Below are 20077 nucleotides of genomic sequence, written 5' to 3'. Positions count from 1 at the left end.
CCAACATTCTCCATGTTCATTCTCTTGGCCCCAGCCATGCAGAGATGCTCCTTCTTAGAGAACACAGCCTGGTATTTCTTGCCTCCAAGCCTTCATTCACACAAAGCCTTCATCCACCTAAAGCATTCTATTTGTCCTCTTCCTACCCCTCATCGTTTCATCTCCTTTACCAACTCATCCTGTGCCTCATCCTTCCCTCTTTATTAACACACAGTCCTTCTTGCCCCCCCCCCACATCTCCATGTGCCCTCCCAGGGGGAGTGCATTTCTTCAGCCATAGCTCTAAGAAGTCCAAATTCACACAAATTACCCTGATCACCTGAGCACGCTCGTGAAGGTTTATATATAATTTCAAGTCCCATGCTTCAAATGTTTTCGCGACCGACAACTCTCTTCCTCATCGCCCCGTTTTACCGTGGATTCATGGTGTTTCAGTGTGAAGAGGAGGTCTAGAGCCCAATGACTTCATCTCTGTTCAGTGCACTGACCTCACCTTAGATCGTGATGTCAAGTCAGTGATATCCCTGTTCCCAAAGGGCAACACTACCCTCTCGAGATGAATTCACCATGTCACCATGAGGCTTTGATGCTCCTCACATGCCACCCAGGCTTCTCCCAGGAACTCCTCTATGCTCTACCCTCTCCTGCAGCATCCTCTGCCATGAGGGTCTACTCAAGTATGGACAGACTTCTTTTTTTAATGTATTTACCTTTATTTTATGTGCATTGTTGTTTGTTCTGCATGTCTATGTGAGAGGGTCAGATCTTGGAATGACGGACAGTTGTAAGCTGCCATGTGGTTGCTGGGATTTGAACCCGGGTCCTTCAGTGCGCTTACCCACTAAGCCGTCTCTCCAGCTCCCTGGAAAGACTTCTAAGAAGAATTCTGCAGTGTCCCACCTGCTTCAAGGTTCTCCTTGCTCTCCTGTGGCCATGATGCACATGCCCACAGCAGTGGCAAAGTAGCAGCTGTGTGTCTCTTCCTTCTATCCACACAGCACACATTCTGAAATGTCTGACTGTCTGTTCAGAGCTGGGTACACTAGATGACTTCTAGAGTTCAGAACATATAGAAGATGATAGGTCTTATGTTGCTGATCCCACTGCATGGAAGGGAAAGCCACATGTGGGAGAGCAGGACCAGGATCCAGTTCTTCTTTCCCCGAGTTCCTTACCATCACAGTGCATCACACAGCACAGCAGATAACAATGAAAGTCACTAGCAGTGTGTGTACACAGCCCATGTTTACAAGGGCGCACTATCAAACGTGATCCCCTCCTCTCATGGCTCATTTCCAACAGCCTTTCTGCAGATCCTGTTCCTGGCAGACAGCCCCGGACAACCCTGGGTCTTGAACTCCTTCCACCTGCTTGCCTAATCCCAGCCACCTGAGAATCCTGAACTGCGATCACATCTCAAGGCTCACCGAGGGTCTCACTTCCTCCCAGAGCAGTGTCGGAATCCCTCCATGAGAAGCCACCGGGGTCTCTCCATCTGCACCCCTCAAATTGTATCCAGTTACGTGCTGTGATGTATTTGCATTCCACCTCACTGCATGCCCCTGAACTGCTGCGGTCCCATTTGGTTTGGACCTCTCCCTCACTTTCCTTCAGCTTTCAGAGTCTGGCACGGGGTGGTGCTCAATAAACAGCTTCGCCAACTGCTTCATCAGTCATCTGAAATCCCCCAAAGCCCTAACTCAAGTTCTTTAACTAATATCTCCCACTTGCCTGCCTTTTAAAATTGGTTGTCACTCCTGTGTGATTAAGAAAAATCACAAGAGAAGAAGAGCAAATAGAAAAAAAAAAAAAAAGTCAAAGCATTCCTCCCTTTCCTGGTCCAGCTGAGGTCAATGTGGGATGATTCACACTAATGAGAATTTTTCCCTTAGCCGCCTCCATCCTGTGAAATGCATGCTTCAGCAGGGACCAACTTTCATTTTGTCCTTTTGATCTCCCATTTAGTCCCTTTCACCAGGTTTGAGCCAATGGCTCTTCTTGTTGGGTGAACCACAAAATGACCTCAGGGTAGCTTTGTAAGGAGACAGTTGCCTGGCTCTCTCCTCGGCCTCCCTACATCTAACTCTCTAGGGAGAAAGACTGAGGAAGATCATATGGAGAAAAATCTTGGGAAGTGTCCATGCATCCCAGGTTGGGCCCTCAGTCCTCACCAGGCTTTACCAATAAGTAAATTACTTTAACAATAAGTAAAATCCAGGTTTCTCTTCTGCAGCAATGCTGTAGGGTGCTTCTAGAAAGCACCTTTTTTTTTTTTTTTAAATGAAGGATTCATTTCAGTTCTGAGGGGAAAATTCTTATTTGTCCTTAAATAACTTCACATCTTGGAACTCAAATCATCTTTCAAGGAAAAAAAGATACACATTTCTAACTCCCCCAGAGGCTGGCGGAGGCATTTCTTCAGCGTGTAGAGCAGAAATTCCTGGATGGTGAGAAACCTTTTACACACCCACACCTTTGGGAAGCTGATGCGTGTTTGTGTTTTTGCCAAGAGTCTCTACACCTGTGCAGGCTTTGCAAGTCCTTGTGAGGGTGGGGAAAATCTGAAGAGGAAACCAGGGGACCTCCAGAAACAAAGGGCCTAGACTCTTCTCTCTCACCCAAGAGTCAAAGTTAAAGGCAAGTCTGAGAGACTCTTCCCAGAGTCCAGAGCCAAAAACAGGAACAGAGCCATGAAATCCCATCCTCACTGGAAGCTTTGTTGAGTGAGGGAGCAAATGACAGGAAGAAGCAACTTCCAGAGTCAGTGAGGAGACTTCTATTGTGGGGACATGAACCACACCCTTTAAACAACAACCTCTGTTTGGTGAAACATCAGTCCGGTGTCAGAGGACTGGAATCTAGGGATGGCTGCCCTGAGGGCCAGCTGCTCGGTCTGTGTTACAGCTCCATCAGTGATACCAGTGGGTGACACTAAGCTATGACTTCCTGTGCCATCCAAGGGAAGGAAGTTTAAAGATTTTGACTTGGCTAGCTGTCTTACACAGGGTCTGAAGAGAAGGCCCTGTTATACACACAAATTTACACACAGCAGAACAAACCCATAAAATACATACTGCTGTTAGTGGCACTGCACTAGTTGGAGGGAAGGAAAGCAAAAGAAAGAAGAAAAAAAGGAAGAAAACTATGGCCCAGAGTGTCAAACAACTTGTTAAAACCCTTGCAGCTAGAAAAACCACAGCCTGACACTTATCACATTTTTCTACTTAACACCTGGCCTCGCAAAGAGAAGCAAAAAAAGAAAAGTTTTCAACTTAAATATTTGTCTAACTTCACTGACTTTGACTTAGCAGGCTAGAGCCGGTAGGTACCCAAAGACAGAGCACAGAGGGTCAGGGAAGCAGGAGTTGATGTCACTGATACTAGATTCCTGCCTCTGCAGGCCCATGGTCACCCTGCACCATGCCATAGCACCATTCAACCTTTGACTACCTGGAAAGGAAGCACTGATGCTGCACATAGACATTAAGTTTTGGCATGTTGAGAGAGCAGATCATGACACCTTCCAGAAAACCATATGGGCTACCTGCAGACCTTCTCCTTCTTCCCTCTGTTCCCCTATACCGAATCCTTCCATCTCATCCCTAACACTGCAAGAGATCACAAGATGCAGCTCCCCTTCCCCTGCCCACATCTCCTGTGGCTTTCACAGACCATCCCCTCTTAACCTCCCTCTTCCCACTCCTCCGTGTATACCAGCCCCCACCAACAGCAGCCATTTTCTGTGAACACACCACTGAGCAGAACAGCAAATCAGGCAGCACATAGCCAGCACACTCTTCACATACCCATAGAAGAAACAGAAACCAAGAAATAAAGCACCCACCCAACAAAGACAAACCCAGAAAGCATTGCCTAGACCCATCCTAAACCCAGATGCCTAGAGGACAGCATGAGAACATAACAGCCAAGGTAGTGTGCCTCTACAACAGCTCGGTTATCCTACCACAGCAGGCCCTAAATGTTCCAACATAGCTGAAGCACAAGACCTTAAAACTGACTATATGAAGATGATAAAGGTCCTTAAAGAGGAAATGAAAAAATCCTTGTTTTAAAAAAGCCAGGAAAACACAAACAATTGGAGGAAATGAATAAATCCCTTTAAAAAGGCCAAGATAATATAGTTAAAGGAAACAAATGAAACTGTTCAAGACCTGAAAATGGAAATAGAAGCAATAAAGAAAACACAAACCGAAGAAAATCTGGAAATGAAAAATATAGGAATTCAAACAGAAACTACAAGAGATGGAAGAGAGACTCTCAGGCATTGAAGATACAATGGAAGAAATGTATATATCCATATCAGTCAAAGAAAATAGTAAATCTAAAACGTTCTTGACACAAAACTTCCAGGAAATCTGGGACCCTGTGAAAAGACCAAACCTAAAAATAACAGGAGTAGAGGAAGAAAACAATCCCAGCTCAAAGACCCAGAAAATACTTTTAACAAAATCATAGAAGAAAAATTTTCTAGCTAAAGGAAGGAGATGCTTATAAATGTACAAGAAGCCGTCCTTAAAAAATCTTCCAACAACAGCAACAAAAAAGCTTAGGGTCAAATGGTTTTGGCACAGAATTCCACCAGACTTTCAAAGAAGAGTTATGCCAATACTCCTCAAATTATTCCACAAAATAGAAACAGAAGAAACATTGCCCAATTCATTTTGTGAGGCCACAGTTACCCTGATACTCAAACCACATAAAGACTCAACAAAGAGAATTAAAGACCAATTTCCTTCATGAACATTGAAGCAAAAATACTCAATAAAATATTTGCAAACAATGAAATACAAGAATACACCAGAAAGATCATTAAGTAGGCTTCATCCTAGAGATGCAGATTTGGTTCAATTTATGAAAACCAGTAATATAACTCACCATATGAATATACTGAAAGAAAAAACAAACATGACCATCTCATTAGATGACAGAAAAGCCTTCAACAAAATCCAATACTCCTTCATGGTTAAAGTCCTGGAGAGATTGGGAAAACAAGGGACATACCTCAACATAATAAAGGCTATTTATAACAAACCTATAGCTAACATCAACTTAAATGGAGAGAAACTCAAAGCAATTCCACTAAAATGAGGAACAAGACAAGCTTTTATACTTCCTTCTTATCTATTCAATATAGTACTTGAATATCTAGCTAGAGCAATACGACAGATCAAGCGAATACAAATTGAAAGAAAGAAGTCACTATTTTCAGATAATATACCAGTTTACATAAGTGAGCCTAAACATTTCACCAGAGAATTCCTACAGCTGATAAATACCTTCAGTGAAGTGGCTGGATACGAGAGTAACTAAAAAAGTCAGTAGCACAGACTGAGAATGAAATCAGAGAAATACCACCTTTTACAAATAGCCTTACGTAATATAAAATATCTTCCAGGTAACTCTAACTGAACAAGTAAAAGCCTTGTGTGGAAAAATGTCACATCTTTGAAGAAAGAAATTAAAGAAGGTATCAGAGAATGGGAAGATCTCCCGTACTCATGGTTAAGTAGGACTGATAGTGAAAATGGCCATCTTACCAAAAGCAATCTACAGATTCAATTCAATCTCATCAAAATTCCAGCACAATTCTTTACAGACCTAGAAAGAACAATACTCAACTTCATATGAAAAAATGAAAAACCTAGGGTAGCTAAAACAATCCTGTACAATAAAAGAAATTCTGGAGGCATAGCCATTCCTGATTTCAAGTTGTATTACAGAGCTATATTAATATAAATCACAGTATAGCATAAAAACATACATATTAAACAATGGAATTGAATTGAAGACCTAGACATAAATACAAACACATATGGACACCTGATTTTTTTTTAAATAAAGAAGCCTGAAATATACATTGGAAAAAAGACATTTTCAACAAATGGTGCTAGTAAAATTGGATGTCTGCACATAAAGGAATGAAAATAGATCCATATTGATCACCTTGCACAAAACTCAAGTTCAAGTGGATCAAACACCTCCACATAAAACCAGTTACACTGAACCTGACAGGGGAGAAAGCAGGGAATAGTCTTGAACTCATTGGTACAGGACACAATTTCCTGAACAGAACACCAAGAGCTCAGACACTCAAATCAATAATTAATAAATGGGACTTCATGAAACTAAAAAGCATCTGTAAGGCAAAGGACACCATCAATCACACAAAGTGGCAGCCTACAAAATGGAAAAGAATTTTTACCAACTCCACATCTGGCAGAGGACTAACACTCAAGTTATATAAAGAATTCAAGAAACTAGATAGAAAAAACCAAATAACCTATTTTTTAATTATATTTTTAAAATGGGATGCATATTCTCAAAAGAGCAAGCTAAAATGGCTGAGAAACACTGAAAGAAATGCTCAACATTCTTAGCTATCAGGAAAATGCAAATCAAAGCTACTTTGAGACTCCATCTTACACCTGTCAGAATGGCTAAGATCAATACCACAAAAGACCCCTCATGCTGGAAAGAATGTGGAGCAAGGGGAGCACTCCTCCATTGCTGATGGGAGTGCAAACTTGTACAGCCACTATGGAAGTCAATATGATGGTGCCTCAGAAAATTGGGAGTCTACCTCAAGACCCTGCTATATGTAAAGGACACCAAATTCTACCACAAGGACACTTGTTCAACCATGTTCATGGTGTCTTCATCAATAATAGCCAGAAACTGGAACAACCTAGATGTCTGTCAATAGAAGAACGGATAAACAAAACGTGGTGGTACATTTACACTATGGAGTATTACTCATCATGACATCATGAGATTTGCAGGCAGACAGATGGAACTAGAAAAAGAAAATCATCCTGAGTGAGATAACCCAGACCCAGCTAGACAAATATGATATGTTGTCACTTATAAGTGGATATGAGCTGTTAAGTAAATGAAAACAAAGCTACAGTTCATAGACCCAGGGAAGGTTCTAGGGGGAAATGCAGGGATCTCCCTGGGAAGGGAAAATGGAATAGATTATACAGGTGAACTAGGGGCCAGTGGGGACAGAAACACTGGGAATCTGGTAGGGGCAGGGTGTGAGGTGGGAGGGAGTGCAGAGAGACACAGCTGGAATTGGGGACATTTGGAGACAGTGGAAACTTAGCAATTATCAGTGGAATTCATCAAGGGGACTCTAATAACGCTCCTAATAATGGAGGATGTGGAATCTCCATGGCCATCTCTTGTAGCCAGGCAAGGCTTCCAGTGCATGGGCTTGGGTTGCAGTCAGTTGAGTTGTTGGTCAAGCAGGTCCTATGAAAATCCCCAAAAAGCCCAGGCTGAGGCTAAGACAGATTTGACTTAAAGCCCCCTCTAAGAGAAGGAACCCATACCCAACACTGCTTGGGTAACCAAGAACCAGAGACCAGACAGCCCAGAGATCTAGTGTAAAATCAAATGATTCTTAATGATAGTCTGCTACGCTCATAGACCAGTGCCTTGTCCAGTCATTACCAGAGAGGATCCCTCAGGAAAAAAAAAAAAATAAAAGAGAGTAGATCATAAGCTTGGACTCTCAAGAAAGAGAAACCAAGTAGCCAATGAGGTGGAGGGATTAGAAAAATCTGGAAGAGGGCTGAGGAGATGGCTCAGCTGGTGAAGTGTTACGATTGCAAACTTGACCTGAATTCAGATCCCCAGGCGTCAAGTCAAAGCCTGGTACACTTCGTGTCTGTAACTCCAGGTCTGGTGGGGCAGAGACACGCAGATCCCTGGTGCTGACTGGATGGGCTCCAGGTTCTCTGAGAGACCCTTTCTCAAAGGATAAGGTAGAGAGCGATCAAGGAAGACGCCTCTGACCTCCACATGCATGCACATACGTGTACATACGCACCAACGTACATGCATGCACACATCCACACAAACATATACCTAAAGCACAAGCCTGTGCGCGCGCGCGCACACACACACACACACACACACACCTCATGACATAGCTTATGCTTAGGTCAGGTGCCCAGAGGGACCAGGCAGCCAGAGCACTGCGGCAGCTGATGGCTGTTCGGGGACCACCATGGGACTCCATCCTGCCTGTTCTGGAAACCAGATGACCATACTCATGACTTGGCTCATGATGCCCTGCTCCACTGTCAGAGCTTTTGGGGTCACCACCCAAGAGCACAACTAGTCCTTCCCATCAGACAATCAGAGGAATTGTTTTATTTTCCTGCCACATGCACTTGTTGCTGATGACTATTTGACTAGCCCGCACCCATGCTTGGACTGTTCCAGAGTTCTGTGGAGGGGCTTACTAACCAGCCTGTCAGCAATTGTTAATTGAGTTGAGCTTTCTATCCACAGCCCTCCTGACAGCAAAGCCCCAACTTTACTAGGCATTTGGGATATTAACACACCATTTTAGCTGTAGCAGAAGCTGCCTGCTCTGTGCCTACCCCTGGTTATCCAGAAGGCTTGCACACTGGAGTCATCCCCAGGTAGCAATGAAAACACTGCTCTGGGCTCTGCCCGTGGGGACTGATGTCACCAGCCTGGAGAATGTCCTGTCCCAAGAGCTTTTTAACTTTTCCCTAAACGGCTTGCTCATGCCTCCAAGGTTTAAAATCCATAGTTTCTGCTAGTACCCCCAGTCCCAAGAAGTGAGTGTAACCAAGAGCCCATCTCTTTGGTAACCTTCTGTATCTGGAATCTGGGGTGGGGCTAAGAGTGGAGGGAGATCTTGATCTAGCCTGCTCAGAATGTCCTGTGTTTGTTCTCTCAAACTGCTTTCTGTTTTGCTTTCACTCCCTTGCTCTTTATTCTTTCCTTCTCCAAACCATACTCGATGTTCCCTCCAACCTGGTACCCTCCCTTGATGATCAGAGTCCAAGCTGCGGACTCAACCATTCTTAAAATATCCCCGAAAGTGAGATGGGAGCCAGGCTCCGGCTTTCCAAGGGAAATCAGGGACACACAGATCCAGAGAGGCTCTACCTGCCAGTTGACTAATCAGAAGGTGGGAGGCAAGGCATTGGTAGCCACCTTCAGTTTATAAAGCTCTTTTACCTGCCTGTCCCTATGGAATTTCTACAGCAAGTTGGTGGCGAGTGCCTTTGCCTACCCAGAGCACTACAGAGCCAAACAGTCCCGTACAGGTGTATTCTCTCAGGCTAGGCACCGGAAACTGTTCCCTTCACTCTCCAGGTATCTTGGCTTGGACAATGGATTGCTATTATTATTGCTATCGTCACTGTTATGAGTTGCAGACATGTTTGGCTACAGAAGATTATGGAGGTGGAGTGGTTTGTTCAGCACCACCTAGCTTATAGAGACAGATGAGTTGGGTGCAGGTTTTAATGTAACAGAGAGAGTCTAACTTGTCAAAAAAAAAACAAAACAAACAAACACACACACACACAAAAACACAATGGGCTGATGACAATGGAGCTCAGCTGGTACAGTGCTTGCCTAGCAGTCATGAGATCATGAGATCCCGGTTAGACCCTCAGTACCATGTGAATTGGGCATGATGGTGAATTCATTAGCATTCAGGAGTAGAGGCAGAAGGCTTAGGAGCTCAAGGTCATCTTTAGGAACATAGGGAGTTCAAGGCCAACCCGGGCTATATGATCTGCCAGTAAAGAAACAGTACAAGGACTGGCATTTTAGCCTCTGGGGAAGGACGGGATATTTGGAATATGAAGTACCAGAACTAAGCTTCGAACCTGAAGGCGGTTTGCCGTCTACTTCAGAGCATTTCACACAGTCCTGTGAGCACATGTTTGCTCAGAGGCACCATGACACAATCCCTTTTCCTGTTCCCTTTTAAGCTCAGCTCACTGAGTGCTGTGACTGCAAGTATCACAAGCTCCTGTGGGTCATAATGAACTGTTTTCATCATTTCACACAGGAGTGAAATAATCTTCCCGAATATGGACATGAGGACCGGATGAGATAGTGCCTCGCTGTGCTTCACATGCCTAGAAGGCCTCCGTTTGTCACTACTGTGACTGTTATTGTTAACTGCGGTAGACACAGCTGATGAGCACTGATTGCATGGCAGGGGAACACCAGTCTTGGAAACTCACTGAGCAGCAGTTTAGGATGGCAGTCCCAGTGTTGTGCCGAACTGTGCCGAACTGTGTCACAGGCTGTTGAAAATGACACCCATCATGGCTCCAGAGGGAGCCTCCTCTACTTCAGTTACTTCATAGGGACCAACACACTCTCCCCTTCAGAAAGCACTTCTGCTCCCTGACACCAGAACCCAGAGACTTTCTTTCTGTGGGAATCCAGAACGGAGAAACTTCAGATTTGGGGGAAAGTCTGATTCTGCAAGCCAGGCACCTACTTCCCTAAAAAGACACCATTGAAGGCTCAGAGCAGCATGCTCACATACAGTTTTTGTTTGCTTGTTTTCTTTGTTTAGTTTTGTTTCAGTGGGTTTCTCTGTGTTGTCCTGGGTGTCCTAGAATTAACTTTGTGGACCAGGCTGGCCTTGAACTCAGAGATCTCCCTGCCTCTGCCCACCACCCCCGCCAAGTGCTGGAATTAAAGGGCCATGCCAGCACTGCCAGGCTGACCAAGCTTTCATATATACCCTGTGACCATAACAGTAACCAGAAGCTCAAACATAAGGATGGGTATCAACACAGCTCTGGCATCAATCTATTCTTAGAGCCACAAAGGTCTGCTTGGCTCTTACTAACTGCTTCTCTTTAAGGAAAAAGCAGGTGACAAACACAGCCATTTTAGAATTCTTTGGGGGCTACTCGAGCTGTAGAGAAAGCTTTTTTATATTAAGTAGACAAAAATCTCTGAATGCTGCCAACACGGAATTCCAAAGACGTAGGTAGAATTGGTCTCCACGCTTAGTAACAGGGCAAAGGGCTCCACCGGCTCAAAAGAACCAATTTGTGTTTGAAGTATCTCTCAGGGAACCTGACACTTGAAGTTCCTACTCCCAGGGAATGTGAGTACGTCCAAGAACGGCTCTCTTAAGGAAAGCAGCAAGGTTTTGTGAAAGCTGTGTCCATTCACCCTCCCTGAGGTGTGCCTGGGTGCCCTGGCCTCCATGACCCCATCCTGCCCAGTCCGGGAGGCCCTAGAGCCTTGTTCCTTGCCTAGGTCTGTCAGCAAGCCTAAACCTGCTTGTTGGAGATCTGGACCACTTTGTAGACATAAAACAAGCTGTAACAAATTATATATATTTTTTAGAAAGTCAATATGTGTGTTGAGGTGTGTGTGTGTGTGTGGTTTCAAAGGTGCCAAAGAAGGAGATATTGTTCTTCAGGTTTACACAAACCTAAACCTTTCTGCAGAAGAACTGACTTGGAAAAACCCGTGGCTTGAGCAAATTAACCCCTTCTGCCTCCAGCTATATGCACGTCCCCAAGTGTGTTCTCAGCGACCCGAGCTCTATTCTAGGAAAGCCTCCCTGGGAGATCCTATTTCCCTTTGTGAAAGGTCTAGGTAATCCGGCAGCAGGGCGTCCTCCTCCCCCTCTTCTCCCCTGACAAGTCCTGGCGACTCTGCTTTGCTCCCGCCTCAGGTTTCCAGGTTTCTGCTTCTGCAGTGTCCTCAAGGAGCGCTGATCAATCAGGCCCCTATCCTCCTCCCGCAGCTTGCAAAAGAAATACAGCTGTTGTCTCAGGCCTGCCGATGCCCACAGAGCGCCCAAGAAACAGAGAGGGGGCTTGCTTTGGTTCTGTAAGTCGCTGCTGGAGATTGACAGGTTCCTTGGTTACCTGAGACTGTCCTGCAGTCCTAAGGAAGCTGGAAACCAGGGGCGTTCGGGTGTTTTTGTTTTTTTTTCCTCCTCTACAAGTTGCAAGAGCTTTGTGGTCTTCACTTTTATTTTACGTATGAATAGAAGAGGAGGGGGCCTAGAAAACGCTATTTTTGCTTTGCAAAAGATGGTTTTTTATCAATTCTCTCTCTTTCTCCCTCCCCCCTACTTCCTCCTCCGCTGTAGAAGAAAAGTTTACTTGTCCGGACAGATTCCCTTGTCCCTAATATCGGTGACATCCTTCAAGATCAGCCAGTATTGCTGGCATCCCTTGGAGCTCAGGATCTACTTCTCTAGGGGCTCAGGATCCGCGGTGGTGACCTGTCTGTCCTACAGTGTTTGACAGACTACGGGTCAACTCTCCAAGAAGAGCGCATCTGTCAGGTGGAAGCTCACTCCAGCCTCCCGGGAGTCCCTTGCAGAACCACTAGGGCACCGGGCTGCGCTCCCTAGGGAGGGTCCCAGAGGGATCTGCGCCCTGACACTTGAGACCTCGCCACTGCCAGCCCCGGAGGGAGGCCCGCGAGTGCCGACCTACCTTCACGAAGAGCTCGATCTCGGGGTCCCTGTCATCCCCATTAGCTGCTGCTGAGTCTGTCATGCCTTCGTCGTCGGCGCCCCGGGCCACGACCCCGGGCCGGAGAGGCGCCACCTCTGCAGCGCTTCGGGCTCCTGCTCACAGCGGGGACCTCTCTTCGGTGCGGTGTTTCAATTATTATTATTATTATTATTATTAAAGTCTACCAATTTCTCATCAGTTTCTCCCAGCGAGGACAGCGATGTCTGAGAGATCGGAGTCCCAGGTGTCACAGGGAAAAGAGCAGACTCCAAGAGCCAGCAGGGGGCTGAAGGGAACAGCGAGCTGAGGGGTTGACAACAGGTCCGGGAGCAACAAGTGCCTGGCTGCTGGGAGGTGTCACAGGATCCGAGACTGTCAGCGATCCCGCGCTGCTCCGCCGGTGAGCCCAAAATAGACCGCGGCCGCGGGGCGGGGTCAGTCCGGGCGGGGACTGGGCTGGGGAGCGGGAGGGGGGCGCCCTGGAGCTCGGCATCCGCTGGGCCTGGTCACACCCAAGACCCCTAAGTGCCCAAGCTCAGAGGTGGCCAAGGCAGTCAGTCAAAAGCCAAAAGCATGCCCTGCAGGGCTTAAGGAGGGACAGGAAGGGGGGCGGGGCAGAGGAGGACATAGAGACTCCATGGTTTTCAAAAAATGTTAATTTTTAATTTTTTTTTTTTTTTTTTTTTTTTTTTTTTATTAAGCGGTTCAGCTAGCCCAAGTTACTCTCTGAATACCCAAATTCCGAATTTTCAAGGCAGGCAGGGCAGAGTGGAGCAAGGAAAGAAGATCCTGAACTCACAGAGTTTGCCATTTTAGCTCTGAGCAAATCAGGGGGTGGGGCAGGAGCCTGTGAGGGACAGGGGTGAGCCAACAGGGTCAGGTGCACCTGAGCCAGAGATCTGAGACTTTCAACTCTATGAGTTGCCCCCCTCCAATCGCCTTGCTTCCTTTTGCTTTCCTCTGCTCCCTCCCTCCCTTTCTCCTTGCCTCCTTGTATCAGTTCTTCCTTCCCTCCTTCCCTCCTTCTTTCCCACCCTCTCCCTCCCTCTCTCTCTCCTTCCTGTCTATCTCCTCTCTGTGTTTTTCTCTCTCTACACTCTCTCTCTCTCTCTCTCTCTCTCACCCCTCCAGGTATAGCCCAGGCAAGCCTTAGTCTTGAACTCACTATGTTACTGAGCTGATCTTGGAATTTCTCATCCTTCTGCCTCTGACCTCCTACATGCCGGTTACAGGTGTGTCACCACACCCAGCTTTTCCTTATTGTTTTTTAGTGAACTATGATACAGAGAGAAAAAAAATGCTCCTATCCTGGATGTACAGCTCAATGCATTTTCACCAGCTCTTGCCAGCACCAGATGAAGGAATAAAATGTTAGTGACACCACCAGAAGTGATTGCCCCTTTCTCTCCCTTTCTCCGTGACCAGGGTATCTGTTACCCAAACTTGAAATGCCTAAGGTGAGAGTTAGAGTTAGTAGGCTGAGCTTAGCGACTCTGGTTTCTTTCAGCCATTACAGCATTGGACACATTTCCTTTGGATATGTACTTGGGGGTGGTGAGGGCACGCTTAATCATAGAGTATGATAACGTTCTCAATAAATATTCCTTTATGGTTTCCTAAAGTTCTTTCCCAACTGACATCTCTGCCTTTTGTTTCTTTGTTTTTAAAGTAGTTGCAGATCTGAGGAGCTGCTCAATGAAAAGCACGTGCCAGGAAAGCGTGAGGCCTTGAGTCGGGATCCCCAGTAGCTACGTAACTGCTGGGCTGGCTCCGTGGCTTGGCTGAGTGGCTGAGTGGCTTGTCTCTGTTCCCAGGGCTCTGGCAGTGAAGACTAAACCATCAGAATGAGCAGGTCCTGGGTTCAGGAGAAAGATCTTGCCTCAATACGAAACAGAGAGCAATCATGGAAGACATTGGGTGGAGAAACTGAGGCATGGAGTTCTTAAGAAACTCTGGTCTTCAATCTAGGAAATGGTTGAGTCAGAATCTGGATACAGGTAAAACAGATATTTCACCCTCAACTACTCAGTTAACTGCTTTTCTCACTCAGCGAACACTACGCCGAGGAAAATGAAGATCTGGTCCTAATCTTAATGGAAACTGAAATCCGTTTCAGTGAAATAGTCACAGAAAGGAACCTCAGGCTGTCAAATGAACCAGGCAGATGGGTCTGAGTTTGTATCTGAACTGTCTCCCACTTGTCCATGTCCTAAAGACTGGGCTCCGGCCATGGAATCATTGGAACCTCTGAGAGGTCGGGCCTAGTAGTAGAGGCAATTGGATCACTGGGGCCATCCCCTCCAAGGGTGCTGCCTTAGTTACTTTTCTGTTGATGTAAGGAGACACTAGGGCCAAGGCAACTTAGTTTAAGAACAATTAAGTAGGGGCTTGCTTACAGTTTCAGAGGGTGAGTTCATGACATCATGGCGGGGAGCATGGTGGCAGGCAGGCAGGCATGGCGCTGGAGAGGTAGCTGACAGCTTACATCTTATCCACAAATTGTAGGGAGAGAGAGAAAGGAAGCCTGGACCCGGCATGGGCTTCTGCAACCTCAAATCTCATTCCCAGGGACAGGCCACACCTCCTTCCACAAGGCCACACCTCCTAATCCTTCCCAAAACAGTTTTAACACTAGGGGCCAAGCATTTATGGAAGCCATTCTCATTTAAATTACCACAGGAGTAAAGGAGCTTTGCCTGTCCCTCTCTTTTTGCTATCTAAGAGTAAATGCCTCTTTTCACACCATTGTGTGAAGTATAGTATAGCCACAGGCCCTAAGCAATGAGGAAATGACTATAGAACCCCTAAAACTGAACCCAAAATATCCTTCCTTGTTTTTAAGTTGATCACCTCAGGTATTTTGTCATGGCAGAAAAAAACTGGACTAGAACAGAGGAGTTCCATGGGACAACATGCAAAGAAACTGCTTAATACAGTTGGGGTAGGAAGGAGAGAGGGCTACACATGGCCCACGAAGATTTGGCTAAAACTTCCTGGTCATATACCTGATAGGTAGGTGGAGAAAAGAACAAGCGTTGTGTCCACCATTCACCGACTCCAAGCTCAAGCATCGCCTTCTTGCTGAAGAAAGCACCTCAGTGCTTAATCAAGGTGAGGTTCAATTACTCAGCTCCTCTTCACTTTCAGGCTTACATCACCTAAGCCTTTAGAAGAGCAGTCACCTTCACAGCTGAAACTACACCAGTGGCTACACACTCTAGGGAAGGATCAAGGTCACAAAGGAGTCTGTGGCCTTTGTTGCCTGATACGGGGTGTAGAGAATATTTTTAGTATCACTATAGTAAAATGCCAACAAAATCATAGAAATGAAAAGCCTTGTCAGGTCTTTTCAGTGAAAACTCCTTTACAGGAACTTTAGATCATTTTCTTGCCTTGGATCTAGGCAAATGTGTGAGATGACCTTTCTGTATCTAGAAGTACTTACAGTAAATGTGAATGACCTAGTCATGATAATTAAAAGATATAAATTTTTGGACTAAATAAAATGACAATGATAAATGAAATCCCAATTTTATATAATTTTGTTTGCTTTTGTGTTTCAAGACAGGATTTCTCTTTGTACCCTGGCTGTCCTGGACTCACTTTGTAGACCAGGTTGGCCTCAAACTCATAGAGATTTGCCTACCTCTACCTCCCAGAGGGCTGGCATTAAAGTATATATGATTGTAGAACCCATTTCAAGCAGAGTAATATTAATAAGTTAAAAGTACAGATATTGGAAATCTAACCTAACCATGCAAACACTGATGAGAAGAAAGCTGTACCAAGATAGACCACAACACAAAGGAATTGTCAGAGATAACAGAGAGAGCACTTAACAGCTTTACATTGTTAACATGCTTGGACTGTTCTGGGCATTCGTCAGCAGAATACACATCATCCTCAAGTTTGCAAGAAAAATTCACGAAAACAAAAACATATTCTGGTCACAGAAAAGAAATTAATGCAAAATGAAAGCATTGAAAAGAGATAGAAAGAAATAACAGGAAGTGCTTTAAAACCAGATTTTGTGGAGAAAAGAAAAGGAGGAAAGAAAGAGAAAAATATCTATGAAGCTGATTACTCACACCCATCCTCATTTTACCAAGAAAAAGAGAGAAAGTATGTTACTAAAATCAGATACGAAAAATGGGACCATCAAGTACAAACCACATTGGTGTGAGAATACAGAAATGCTGCAAGACGCTGCACATCAACTACATCTCTTCAACAAAATGAATGAAATCTTGAAAGACAAAAACGTAACAAACTCACTCAAGAGGACCTGACAGGTTCTCTATCTGTGAAATGCATTTTATTCTTACTTGAGAACCCTACAACAAGCCAAAGACCTTGAAGCCTCGGGTGCTTTATTAACAAATCCAACCAGACATTTAAGATAGAATAACACCCGTTCTATAGTCCCAGTCAGAAATAGAAAAGGAGGAAACAAAAGATTCTTCAGGATCTGTAAGGAATTTTCTCAGCTCAAAGACAAGTGAACAACCCATGGTTTGTTTGTTTTTTTGTTGTTGTTGTTGTTGTTTTTTTTTTTTTTAAAAAAAGCAAAAGATATAAACAGATGCTTTACCAAAGACCTAAACACGGAAATGTACTTAGTGTTAGTCCTTAGAGCTGCAGCGGGTCAAATAGAGCTGTCACAATGTGCCTGTTAGAAAGGCTCACACACACACACAAAAAAAAAAAAGAAAGAAAGAAAGGCTGACACACACACTTTCCAAAACCTAGCAAGAAGGTAGCTACAATTCTCAATTTGCAGCACTTTTCTGCAGAGCAGTTTAGAAATTTTATATGATCTCAAGCACATGCTTTCTGCTTCTTACCATGTCTTGGGCCTGATTCTACAGATATGAAAATTCTTGTTGACCTAGAATCTTGAACACGAAATGACATAGTATTATTTATAGTGATCCCAAACTAGAACAATGGCTAAATGAATCAACTGATTGTGATACACACAAACAATGACGTACCGCTTTGCAGTTAAACTAAAGAAGAGCTACTGAGAGGTGTACACATACAGAAACACGCATAAATCTTAACCGGACAATGCCAAGTGAGCCTGATCTCAAAAGGTCACACACTGCGCAGCTTCGTGCGCATGGCATTCTAGAGAAGAAAAGAAATGTGGAAATGGGGGAATCACTGGCAGGTAGCAGTTGGGTGGGGGAGGGTTTGATTGCAAAGAGATGCAGGGAAGAGTTTTCTGTGGTGCTAAAACTGATGTCCTGTCTTTCCTGGTAGTTACAAACATCTCTGCATGTGCTAAAATACACAAAACTGCATGCTCCCAAAGTGAATGTTCACTGTGTAAAGTTAAAAATTATCAAATTTCTTAAATAATTTAAAAAACTATAAAGGCAGGGCTAGGAAGACAGTTCAGTCAGTGAGGAGTTTGCCATAGAAGCATGAGGACCTGAGCTTGCCGTCCATAACACATGTAATGTAATGTTTTAAAAAGCCAGGTATGGTCGCATGTGCTTGCAATCCTAGTACCTGTAAAGTGGAAACAGGGGAATCCCTGGGACTTGCAGGCTGCCCAGCCTTGCCTAAGTGGCAATAAACAAAACAAAACAAAAATTACCTAAGGTGGGAGGCTCCTGAGTTGACACCCAAGTTGACCTGTCAGCCTACATACATTCACATGACCTATACACACCCACAAAGAGAAAACACAAAATATATATGAATCCACTATTTTGTTTTCATATCCTTCATTTCATTGGCCCCTTTGCCCCAAATGTCATCACGAATTAACTTCAGAAATGAACAACAACAACAACAAAAAAAAAAAAAAAAAAAACAGAAAATGAAACAAGATAAACAGGAAAGAAGATATTTCTCAGCTGTGAGTCCTTTATTAAAGAAAAAAATGTTAAAAAGAACATACATGTTCCCAATATACTTTAGCAGAGTAAACATCCCCCTTCCAAAAAAGGAAAAGAGAGTGTGGTAGAGAAGAGAGATGCGACTAGGGCAAGAGCAAAACACAAGGAAAACGTTAAATCCAGTGGCTCCATATTCAGTCTCTGGGGCCCTCAGTGCCATGATATGGGCTCGTAAGGACCAAGCACAGCCTGAAAACTCATGGCACAGTCGGAATGCTGAACTGCCTGAGACATCCTCCCTCAGACAAATACATCATCTCCCTGAACTCACCCTTCCCCAGAAGCTCATGGAACACACAGCATAGACAAGTTCTTTGCTTCACTGTCAGGAATGGCCTCTTGTCCAGTCCTCCAGAGTCCCCATTCTCCTCTCAAATCTCATGAGCTCAGTCTTAACTGTCTGGCATTCCAATCAGCATTCTGGCTTTCTGAGTACCTGCCAGAATCATTCACTAGGCTTTGCTTATGGCATCACCCAGATTTGGAACCAGGTCAGGCATAGTCAAAAGCAAGGGCCCCACGTCTCTAGCTGTTCTTCTTACCACTCTGGCAAAATGCCTGGGAAAACGAACTCAAGGGAGGAAGAATTTATCTCTTTATTTATTCATTCATTCATTTATTTATTTGAGATAAAGTCTCAGGCAGCCCAGCTGACCTCAGACTTACTTTTCAATTAAGGCTGGATTTGACCTTCTGACCCTCCTACTTTGGCCTTCCAAATTCTGAATCATAAGCATTTGTTTAGGATTACAGGCTCTATTTTGGCTTTTGGCTCTTGAGATTTCAGTCCTTCATGGTGTGTGTGTGCGTGTGTGTGATCAATAAATGCATCAACGTTAAAGAAACCAATCAATGAAAATTGACTCCTCTTTTATCTACAGCTTCTCCCTCTTTGGGTTTTGCCCTCGCCCACTCCACCCCCACCCCACCCCACCCCATCAGCAAAATGAACATTACAGGATGGCATTTTTATAAATTCTAATTTGAACTAAACCATGGAAAAGGTTACATAATTTTTTTAAAAAGGGTATTTAACATTTACTAAGATCCTGCCATGGACTGGGAGCTCTGAATACTTTATTAGTTTGCATCATCTCTGTAATAGCTGCGTGACAGGCTGTTATTAGTCCCATTTCATAAATGAGGAAGCCAAGTCCTAAAGAGGCTGGTAACTTGCTTGAAAATAACTACAAACAGCAGAACTGACCCCCCCCCCCCACGCCCGGATATCTTCAACATTAAAGCCATGGCGTCAGCAACACTTTCCTGGTTGTGCAGAGGAGAAAGCACTCAGCAGCCTGGGATGCAGCTGCAAACTGAGGTGCAGCTTTTAGAACTGATGGGATCAGTGCATAGTTTAAGAAGGAGATGGGTCGAAGGGGTCTGGAATTCTGCTTAAGAGATATCCAGAGAAGATCCAGAAAGACAAAATGAGCAACACAAGGACCGAGTGATGGCACACACAGATTAAAACACACCTTCGCCTTGGAAAAGGAAGAGCCATAGATGCCAAAAGCAAGCAAAAAAAAAAAAAAAAAAAAAAAAAAAAAATTAATAGGTAATAAAAATAAAAACTGTTGACCTGAGGCCAACATCTGTAGCATTGACATTTGGGGCAGAATTTACTGAGCAGCTGATTATTCTCACTTAATAGTCATTAGTCCTTTAGCTCTGGAAAGATCACATAAAAAATACAGCCATTTCACAGGTGTGTAAAAGTATCATTTATTCACCTTTTATAATTGTTGTCATGGAGGCTTACTGCCTCTATCTGCTAACCTAGGCCTAGTCCTGGAAGCTTCTAGTCTCCATATAATCTAATCTAGGCCTAGAATGTTTTCAGCCTCTGAGACTTACTGCTGA

The 20077-nt window shown here is 44.5% G+C and overlaps 1 protein-coding gene across 2 annotated transcripts in view; it reads right to left on the bottom strand.

The window, feature by feature from the left end:
- Window positions 1-20077, bottom strand: part of Clic5 (chloride intracellular channel 5) — a 140090-nt gene that overhangs the window by 76171 nt on the left and 43842 nt on the right. The window contains exon 1 of one of the 2 annotated variants that reach the window (XM_055612394.1): window positions 12285-12698. The exons of the other annotated variant lie outside the window; for it this stretch is intronic. Within the exon in view, the coding sequence (XP_055468369.1) occupies window positions 12285-12347 (63 nt within the window). The 5' untranslated portion in view covers window positions 12348-12698. Of the gene's footprint in view, window positions 1-12284; window positions 12699-20077 lie in introns of those variants that run through there. 2 annotated transcript variants of the gene reach the window in all.

Source organism: Psammomys obesus, unplaced genomic scaffold (assembly GCF_907164565.1).
Source record: "Psammomys obesus unplaced genomic scaffold, mPsaObe1.curated_primary_1811, whole genome shotgun sequence".
NCBI lineage: Eukaryota > Metazoa > Chordata > Mammalia > Rodentia > Muridae > Psammomys > Psammomys obesus.
This window is presented reverse-complemented; position numbering and strand designations above follow the sequence as displayed.